The 10,695-nt window shown below is 38.2% G+C and overlaps 1 protein-coding gene across 9 annotated transcripts in view; it reads right to left on the bottom strand.

The window, feature by feature from the left end:
• Window positions 1-1,583: 1,583 nt before the first annotated feature.
• Window positions 1,584-10,695, bottom strand: part of slc12a5a (solute carrier family 12 member 5a) — a gene marked incomplete at its 5' end in the record, with an annotated part of 157,337 nt that continues 148,225 nt past the window's right edge. For 3 of the 9 annotated variants that reach the window (XR_013799442.1, XR_013799443.1, XR_013799444.1), the window contains 6 exons: window positions 1,584-2,573; window positions 3,401-3,534; window positions 7,136-7,357; window positions 8,332-8,457; window positions 9,587-9,694; window positions 10,512-10,643. Coding sequence is in view for 3 of the 9 variants with exons in the window: in XM_079627175.1 (XP_079483301.1) it covers window positions 2,482-2,573; window positions 3,401-3,534; window positions 3,623-3,637; window positions 7,140-7,357; window positions 8,332-8,457; window positions 9,587-9,694; window positions 10,512-10,643 (825 nt within the window). Of the gene's footprint in view, window positions 2,574-3,400; window positions 3,535-3,622; window positions 3,638-7,135; window positions 7,358-8,331; window positions 8,458-9,586; window positions 9,695-10,511; window positions 10,644-10,695 lie in introns of all 9 variants that reach the window. The other 6 variants (XR_013799441.1, XR_013799445.1, XR_013799446.1 and 3 more) reach the window with 3 other exon arrangements.

Here is a 10,695-nt window from a genome sequence, read left to right as displayed (position 1 = left end):
TACACTAGCAGCAGCATTCATAACTTATGAGAGGTTTCCCCATGTCTAAACATAAAAGAATCTGTAATATCTTTGTAAACTACTGAATATACTTTCTTACCAGTGAGTGAGTTAATTATATACCGTATATAGTTGTATATATATATGCAGTTGTTGGTATTTCTGTAAAAAACAACTATAAAATAGCCTATATCTCTACAAAAATAAATAATGCAATGAATATGATTTCCCAATTTCACATATATTATGTTCTCAAAAATACAAATTCATCTAAACTCTATTTTTCTCAGGTCAAAATAAAGACCGAGGATAATCTCTGGTTAATTTTGCATCTCACTGATTTGTGATTTGGCTAATACATTACAGTCGCACTGCATAGAGTTCAGATTTATGGATGTTATTTGATCCATCATGCTTTACTAGTGTCATAACAGCTCAATCTAACGCTGCGTTCACGTCGCTTCGGAATTACTGTAATTACCAAAGCGACGACTGAGAGTCTGTTCTGAAATGTTTATGGACTCAGAAATGATTCATTTCTATGGCGAAGCCCACAACGCCAAAATGGATCCATATGTGGCTTTGTTGATAATGACAGCAATCTACTTCGTCAAAATCATATAAATTCACTTCCTGCAACAGCGCAGTAACACAAAATGACATCTCAAATGGAGCGTACTGTTAAACCCACTGCCATTTTGGATGTTTTTATAAAGTCAGATCCATCATATAATATGATTTGTTAAAGACATTAGCCGTTTTAAAGTCTGTAACTCAGTAACTAATAGAGTGAATGCAGCACTAGTGTTTAAAGTGGCAACGTCATCAATATTTGTTTCTATTGACAATTTCACATTTTCATTCATATGGCACGAGTGAAATCAAAGTTTGGCAATACAATCAGATATGATAATACTCTCTCTCTATATATATATATATAGCTCTGTGATATTTCGATATAGATCTATGATATAGCTAATTTATACAGATTTGTAAATGCAAGAAGCAGAGTTTTTTTCATAGCAAAATGGGGAAAAAACAAAAGAAATGGGCAACTTTCATTTGCTCAAGGATGCAATACACACACACACACACACACACACACACACACACACACACACACACACACACACACACACACACACACACACACACACACACACACACACACACACACACATTAAATCATTTGTTACACAGTGGCTGTCAGTGCAGGTTGAGTGCTTGTTGGGAAGGGGAGGTTCGGTACCGTAGTACACGTACGTCAAGCCGCCGTAGTGAAGCCTGTAGCCGCACAAAACACCCTGACCCTGTAAAGACCAACTCACACACCACACCGTCAGACACTCGGATCAGTGTTGGCGTCTGCCGGATTGAACATGCTGAAGATTATCTGAGAAGTGGCGTGGTTTAATCTGACGGTGCTGTGTGAGTTGGCCTTAAAACAACAGCATTTTTTCACCAGAATCTTCGGTTATTTCACAATAAAAATACTACACCAATATGCAATAATGCCGTATACGCTATTTACACTACTTGTAGTGGCTGAGTACTTTTTTTTCTTTCTCTGTCTTTTTTTTTTTTAGCTCATTCTTCTGCTAATTACAGTGTCGGTTACACTGATAGACTCGCACACCCTGCCAGCCTGGTTTTTGGCACATATTGTGACTGTATTTGGCAGGGGAATAGCTAGGAAACGACCGAAAACATGGAGGAGGTCGATGAGACGAAACAAATACAGAAACACAGGTCTTTGTGCAGAGGAACCCGCTTAAAGTCAACGTGAAATGCCGTTCGCAAACCATTTTACTTCCGTAATACGACACGCTTCCCAAGCGAACATCGGGGAGATATGTAAAAAATGGGCGAGAGATTTGATTGAGGGTTGAAAAATAAGATGGATAGTTTGATTTCATGTTGACTTTAAACTTCACATTTCACAGTTCACATTAGTTTTTTGTTTTTTTAGTATAAACTTATTATTAATCTTTTCACATTTAACGAAGCTGCAGACCAAAAGGATCGAGTTCAAACCATGAAAATCTTTTCCGAAGGTTATCAGGAGATCTTTCTTAACCAGAGCAGAAATATTTCACAGGATCTCTGGCGTAGTTCTGAACGTCGAATCCTTCTTCATTGACGTCGCATGTCCTATCCTGCATCCTCTTCTTTAAAACAAACAAATAAATAAAAACAAATCAAGCCCAACCCACCCGCTGCTTCTGATTGGGTGAGAGCAGTGATTGACAGGTGATGCAGGAAAGCTACAGCAGAGGGGGCATTGAACAAATACCCACTGACATCAACAGTGCACTTCATTGAACAGTGAAGTGTGAACGAGAGTAGCGCCAAGAGCGATGTTTGGCCAGTGAGAGCTTGGCAGACCAGTAGAACGAGTGAAGCTGGTTGACTGAAGGGAATTCTGGGATATTGCTTAGGACACACTGGGGAGGGGGGGAGGGGGGGGCGTCGACATGTTTCTTAAGAGTAGATGGTGATGACCTCGCGACCTCCACCACGCACAAGGAGGACCCGGTTGAGACCTTCGGTTAAAACCTCCATGAATTCCATGTCTGATTGATGGAGAGTCAAGGAAAGGAGAGGAGCTGTAGAAGACACACACACACACACACACACACACACATACACACACACTGTGCGCAGTATGCTAATTATATGCATTCCTGAAATACACTATTGTTCAAAAGTTTGGGGACGGAAATGTTTTTTAATGCTTTGAAAGAAGTCTCTTCTGCTCAGCAAGGCTGCATTTATTTTATAAAAAAATACAGTAATATTGTGAAATATTCAAAATATTCGATTCATAAACGATTCAAAATAAGTGTTTTCTATTTTAATATATTTTAAAATGTATTTTTTTTTCTGTGATCAAAGCTGAATTTTCAGCGTCATTACTCCAGTCTTCAGTGTCACATGATCCTTCAGAAATCACTCTAATATGATGATCTACTGCTCAAGAAACATTTCTGATTTTTAACAATGTTGAAAACAGTTAGAAATAAACAGTGATATTTCTGAGGAAATTAATCTTTCGGATTATTTGATGGATAGAAAGTCCAAAAGAACAGCATTTGTTTGAAATGGAAATTGTAATATTATAAATGTATTTACTGTCACTTTTGATCAATAAAATAAAAATAAACCCTGACCCCAAACTTTTGAAAGGTAGTGTATCTGCATGGTATCCCATAATGCATATGCGCTCAATGAGACCTTTTAAAAACATACGCCATTTTCAATTTGTGTTGGACTTCCTTTAGAATAGTTTTTTAGCACAAACTGGAATAAAACTGCATAAAAACCATGATAATTTTCTAAATGAAAACAATGAGACAATTTAGCACCAAAAAATGTGAAATCCTAGCACTTCTCAGGATACAGTTCTCGTCGCCGCTTCTGTTTTTGGGTGGTCCGGGCATGTTGAGCAGGACTAGCTTGGCCTCTTGGGATTTCTTAATGATGACTTCATTGAGTCTGAGAGCAGTGTGCATGCGCCTCACGTTGGACTGGTTTCTGAAAACAAAAGCATTGATGATAAGTTCACAAACAGTGTGTTAAGTGTTAACGTGTGTATCGCAGTCAGAGGTGCATCTATACTCACAGATTCTCCCACTCTCTGTGGCATGACAAAGAAAGACAGAAAGACGAGTGTTAAAAGTGTGCAATGCAAAACTGAGTCGAGGTTTAAGTGTGCAATGCAAAGCGGAGTCGAGGTTAAAGTGTGCAATGCAAAACTGAGTCGAGGTTAAAGTGTGCAATGCAAAACTGAGTCGAGGTTAAAGTGTGCAATGCAAAACTGAGTCGAGGTTTAAGTGTGCAATGCAAAGCGGAGTCGAGGTTAAAGTGTGCAATGCAAAACTGAGTCGAGGTTAAAGTGTGCAATGCAAAACTGAGTCGAGGTTTAAGTGTGCAAAACTGAGTCGAGGTTAAAGTGTGCAATGCAAAACTGAGTCGAGGTTAAAGTGTGCAATGCAAAACTGAGTCGAGGTTTAAGTGTGCAAAACTAAGTCGAGGTTTAAGTGTGCAAAACTGAGTCGAGGTTTAAGTGTGCAATGCAAAACTGAGTCGAGGTTTAAGTGTGCAATGCCAAACTGAGTCGAGGTTAAAGTATGCAATGCAAAACTGAGTCGAGGTTAAAGTATGCAAAACTGAGTCGAGGTTTAAGTGTGCAATGCAAAACTGAGTCGAGGTTTAAGTGTGCAATGCAAAACTGAGTCGAGGTTTAAGTGTGCAATGCAAAACTGAGTCGAGGTTTAAGTGTGCAATGCAAAACTGAGTCGAGGTTAAAGTATGCAAAACTGAGTCGAGGTTTAAGTGTCCAATGCAAAACTGAGTCGAGGTTTAAGTGTGCAATGCCAAACTGAGTCGAGGTTAAAGTATGCAATGCAAAACTGAGTCGAGGTTAAAGTATGCAAAACTGAGTCGAGGTTAAAGTGTGCAATGCAAAACTGAGTCGAGGTTTAAGTGTGCAAGGCAAAACTGAGTCGAGGTTTAAGTGTGCAATGCAAAACTGAGTCGAGGTTAAAGTGTGCAATGCAAAACTGAGTCGAGGTTTATGTGTGCAATGCAAAACTGAGTCGAGGTTTAAGTGTGCAATACAAAACTGAGTCGAGGTTTAAGTGTGCAATGCAAAACTGAGTCGAGGTTTAAGTGCGCAATGCAAAACTGAGTCGAGGTTTAAGTGTGCAATGCAAAACTGAGTCGAGGTTTAAGTGTGCAAAACTGAGTTGAGGTTTAAGTGCGCAATGCAAAACTGAGTCGAGGTTTAAGTGTGCAAAACTGAGTCGAGGTTAAAGTATGCAAAACTGAGTCAAGGTTTAAGTGTGCAATGCCAAACTGAGTCGAGGTTTAAGTGTGCAATGCCAAACTGAGTCGAGGTTAAAGTATGCAATGCAAAACTGAGTCGAGGTTAAAGTATGCAAAACTGAGTCGAGGTTTAAGTGTGCAATGCAAAACTGAGTCGAGGTTTAAGTGTGCAATGCAAAACTGAGTCGAGGTTTAAGTGTGCAATGCAAAACTGAGTCGAGGTTTAAGTGTGCAATGCAAAACTGAGTCGAGGTTAAAGTATGCAAAACTGAGTCGAGGTTTAAGTGTGCAATGCAAAACTGAGTCGAGGTTTAAGTGTGCAATGCCAAACTGAGTCGAGGTTAAAGTATGCAATGCAAAACTGAGTCGAGGTTAAAGTGTGCAAGGCAAAACTGAGTCGAGGTTTAAGTGTGCAATACAAAACTGAGTCGAGGTTTAAGTGTGCAATGCAAAACTGAGTCGAGGTTTAAGTGCGCAATGCAAAACTGAGTCGAGGTTAAAGTATGCAAAACTGAGTCGAGGTTTAAGTGTGCAATGCAAAACTGAGTCGAGGTTTAAGTGTGCAATGCAAAACTGAGTCGAGGTTTAAGTGTGCAATGCAAAACTGAGTCGAGGTTTAAGTGTGCAATGCAAAACTGAGTCGAGGTTAAAGTATGCAAAACTGAGTCGAGGTTTAAGTGTGCAATGCAAAACTGAGTCGAGGTTTAAGTGTGCAATGCCAAACTGAGTCGAGGTTAAAGTATGCAATGCAAAACTGAGTCGAGGTTTAAGTGTGCAAGGCAAAACTGAGTCGAGGTTTAAGTGTGCAATACAAAACTGAGTCGAGGTTTAAGTGTGCAATGCAAAACTGAGTCGAGGTTTAAGTGCGCAATGCAAAACTGAGTCGAGGTTTAAGTGTGCAATGCAAAACTGAGTCGAGGTTTAAGTGTGCAAAACTGAGTTGAGGTTTAAGTGCGCAATGCAAAACTGAGTCGAGGTTTAAGTGTGCAAAACTGAGTCGAGGTTAAAGTATGCAAAACTGAGTCAAGGTTTAAGTGTGCAATGCCAAACTGAGTCGAGGTTTAAGTGTGCAATGCAAAAGTGAGTCGAGGTTTAAGTGTGCAATGCAAAACTGAGTTGAGTTTTAAGTGTGCAATGCAAAACTGAGTCGAGGTTTAAGTGTGCAATGCAAAACTGAGTCGAGGTTTAAGTGTGCAATGCAAAACTGAGTCGAGGTTTAAGTGTGCAATGTAAAACTGAGTCGAGGTTTAAGTGTGCAATGCAAAACTGAGTCGACGTTAAAGTGTGCAATGCAAAACTGAGTCGAGGTTTAAGTGTGCAAAACTGAGTCGAGGTTTAAGTGTGCAATGCAAAACTGAGTCGAGGTTTAAGTGTGCAATGCAAAACTGAGTCGAGGTTTAAGTGTGCAATACAAAACTGAGTCGAGGTTTAAGTGTGCAATGCAAAACTGAGTCGAGGTTTAAGTGTGCAATGCAAAACTGAGTCGAGGTTTAAGTGTGCAAAACTGAGTCGAGGTTAAAGTATGCAAAACTGAGTCAAGGTTTAAGTGTGCAATGCCAAACTGAGTCGAGGTTTAAGTGTGCAATGCAAAACTGAGTCGAGGTTTAAGTGTGCAATGCAAAACTGAGTTGAGTTTTAAGTGTGCAATGCAAAACTGAGTCAAGGTTTAAGTGTGCAATGCAAAACTGAGTCGAGGTTTAAGTGTGCAATGCAAAACTGAGTCGAGGTTTAAGTGTGCAATGTAAAACTGAGTCGAGGTTTAAGTGTGCAATGCAAAACTGAGTCGACGTTAAAGTGTGCAATGCAAAACTGAGTCGAGGTTTAAGTGTGCAAAACTGAGTCGAGGTTTAAGTGTGCAATGCAAAACTGAGTCGAGGTTTAAGTGTGCAATGCAAAACTGAGTCGAGGTTTAAGTGTGCAATGCAAAACTGAGTCGAGGTTTAAGTGTGCAATGTAAAACTGAGTCGAGGTTTAAGTGTGCAATGCAAAACTGAGTCGAGGTTAAAGTGTGCAATGCAAAACTGAGTCGAGGTTTAAGTGTGCAAAACTGAGTCGAGGTTTAAGTGTGCAATGCAAAACTGAGTCGAGGTTAAAGTGTGCAATGCCAAACTGAGTCGGGGTTTAAGTGTGCAATGCAAAACTGAGTCGAGGTTAAAGTGTGCAATGCCAAACTGAGTCGGGGTTTAAGTGTGCAATGCAAAACTGAGTCGAGGTTAAAGTGTGCAAAACTGAGTCGAGGTTAAAGTGTGCAAAACTGAGTCGAGGTTAAAGTGTGCAAAACTGAGTCGAGGTTTAAGGCTTGCGTTACTCACGGCTTCATGTTGAACAGGTCTTTGATGGCCTCTGGTGTGGTGGCTCCCATAGGCTTGGCCTTCTCTCCATCACACTTGGCTTCGGTCCAGGTCATCTGAACGGTCGTGCCGGGGGTCTCGGCGTCTGCGCTGGGGGACTGAGGAGTGGCCGGCGTGGGCGGGTTGGTGCTCTTGTCGCGGATGAGCTGTTCCTGTTGGGACGGGGACACAGGGACAGACTGAGAGGGCAGGACCGGCACATACGCACATATGGAGAATGTCAGGGCAAAAGAGAAGGAAAAGATACGACTGTTAATGCTCAGAGAGGAAAAGATTTGAAATAAATATATATTTTTCATTTTAATTATAAATCAAAACATATTCAATTAAAATAAAATAAATATTGCAATACAATGAAAATGACTATGCTTTATAATTAATGATAATAATAAATAATACATAATGATTAAATAAAATAAATAGCAAAAAAATATAAAATAAAATAAATTAAAAAAAATTAAATAAATTAAAAAATAAAAAATATATTATGATTACAATGACAATGAAAATGACTTTTATTTATAAGTAATGATAATAATAAATTATTATTAAATTAAAAATTAAAAAGTTATTTATTTAGAGATTACTTCCATTTTAATTATACTTAATTGTTTTGGTTTGGTTTTTAGAATAAAATTTAAAGACTAAAGTTCAGCAAAAGTTAAAAATAAAATTCCAATAATTAATTTATTACAACTATAAGAATAAAAGTAAAAAAAAGAAGAAAGAAGTGTATTTACGGTTGCTAATTTTTTAAATTATAATTATAATAATGATTTAGTTTTCTTAAAAATAAGTAAATAAAAACAATGAATTTTGACATTAAATCATTCATGTGGCTTTTCTAAATAAAACATTTACAATATATAAAATAACTTTTGAGAGAGAGAGAGCGCGCGCGAGAGAGCGAGAGAGAGAGAGAGAGACAGAGAGATAGAGAGACAGAGAGATAGAGAGAGAGAGATATATGGATTCTGCCGTGTCCATTACTCTGAACTGCAGAGATATCAGATAAATCAATAGAGTTCAGATCACAGCGTGTTCAACACAAGCGACGTGGCTGCTATCTCCATGTTCAGATGAAACCTGTAAAGTCCCTCATTAACTCAGAGATCTGAAGATGCGATGACAAGCACAGGATGAACTGCTGTACCTCCTCCTCCGGCTTCTCCTCTTTGCTGCTGGCCGCCGGTTCCTCAGTCACACTGAGCTGGGTCGTGACCGCGGCCGGGTTCTTACGGCGGATGGACCCGCGAGAGCTGTCAGTGATGCTCTGGATCTGAAAGAGACGAGGCCCCGCCCACCAGCAGTGATGTCACGCATTACCAGCTTCAACATGCAGCCTTCATTAAACATATCAGCAACTGCATTCATTTACACTCGAAAAAATGCTGGGTTGTTTCAACCCAATTTTGGGTCAAATATGGACAAACCCAAACGTTGGGTTAAAATGTAATTTAAAAATTCAACCCAACAGCTAGGTTTGTCCATATTTGACCCAAATTTGGGTTAAAACAATCCAGCATTTTTTAGAGTGAAAGTCCAAGCATTTATTTGAAATATAATCTTTTGAAATATGTCACTTTTGATCATATAAATGCACCCTTAGTGAACATAAAAAACATTAAAAAATCTTAATTAGTCCAAACTTGTGTCCGGTATTGTACATAGCCTACTGCAAAGTCATATTATTATGTAAATTAGATGTTACTTAAGTAAATGTACTTTGTTACTGTCCACCTCTGGAGAAATACTTTAGTTTAAGTATTTTTAATGTTTAGAATTAAAAGTATCCAGCAAAAAAAAAAAAAAGTACTCAAACCATTTCCACATTTAAAAGTCATTTTCTTAGCTTCTGAAATTAACAGATGACTTTAAAAGACTTTTGTCATTAAATTAACTTTAAAGCACAAACTTTGTACAGCAACATGTTTAATGTCCTCATTGTTCTGATTATAAAAGGCTGTAAAGCACCACATGTGAAGAATGTTGCTGTGATCAATTCCGGATTGGTGATCAATTATCGATTATAATTATGGACAATCACATTTTACAGTGAAATTGATTTAATTGGCTGCAGCTCAAACTGTAGAGCATTGCAATTCATTATAAATTATAAGAATTAATAAAATAATTAATACAAATAGAATAACAAATAAAAACACTTACTAAAAATAGATCAAATATGTTGTGTATCTGTATGTCATGTGACCATTAACCGTCATTAGTGAACCGTAAACATGAGAATGTGTTGTTAAATTATTAAAATATTAGCTTAAAAATCTCACGAGGACTTATTTAGGTCAAAGATTGATTGGAAAATGTTTAGGAATCCTTGGTCTAAATGAAATTGTACGTAGAATAAAGTATGGTGAGCTGGAGTGAAAGTGTTGAGGATGGACGTCTACCTCACGTTCCCGCTCAGTCTTGGTGAGGTTGATCTGCTTCAGGATCTGAGATCGCTGCTCCATCACCAGCGTCTTCTCATACGTGTACGCTGAGATATCACTGTCATGCTGACGAGAGAGACGTACAGAAGGAAAACATAGTTCATAAAGGAATAGCTGACCCCAATATAAACACTTTTTCATCTTCTGCTCCAACTACTCCAAAACTATGTAAAAGAAAATGTGCAATTCATACTTTTTTTCTCGCAACTCTTACTTTTTTCTTGCAATTGCAAGTTTATATCTCGCAATTCTTACTTTTTCATGCAATTGTGAGTTTATATCTCGCAATTAAATTTTTTTCTTGCAATTTCGAGTTTATATCTCGCAATTCTTACTTTTTTCTCGCAATTGCGAGTTTATATCTCGCAATTCTTACTTTTTTCTCGTAATTGTGAGTTTTATCTCACAATTGTGAGTTTTATCTCACAATTGTGAGTTTTATCTCACAATTGCGAGATTTTATATCTCACAGTTCTTACTTTTTTCTCACAATTGTGAGTTTATATCTCGCAATTGTGAGTTTACATCTCACAATTGTGTTTATATCTCGCAATTCTTAATTGTTTCTCGCAATTGTGAGTTTATATCTCGCAATTGTGAGTTTATATCTCGCAATTCTTACTTTTTTCTCGCAATTAAGAGTTTACATCTCGCAATTCTGACTTTATACCAAGCAATTTTGAGAAAAAGTCAAAACTGTGAGATAAAAAGTTATTATTACCTTTTTCATTTTTATTTAGTGGCGGAAACAAGCTTCCATACATGTCTTCTTATCGGATAAAGAAGTATTCACCAAATTTTTTATGCTCATTTTTAGAATTTAAGCACATCTTGGTCTCCATCTAGTGTTTTGTATGCGATATCGCAGAACGCTATCGATTACCATCTCCACCACTTCCACCGCGGCGTCGATGCGCAGGTGGTACAGGAAGGTTGTCAGATCTTTCTTCATCTGGATGCTGTTGTCGTCCATCTGGGCCACAGTGAAGATGCGCATCTTGCACTTCCTCCAAACCTACAGAACATCACCCACAGATGTCAACATCAATGTATGATACGACTTCACG

Source organism: Phoxinus phoxinus (assembly GCF_949152265.1).
Source record: "Phoxinus phoxinus genome assembly, chromosome: 11".
NCBI lineage: Eukaryota > Metazoa > Chordata > Actinopteri > Cypriniformes > Leuciscidae > Phoxinus > Phoxinus phoxinus.
The sequence above is the reverse complement of the archived record's forward strand: the minus strand, read 5'-3'. Positions and strand labels throughout refer to the sequence as shown.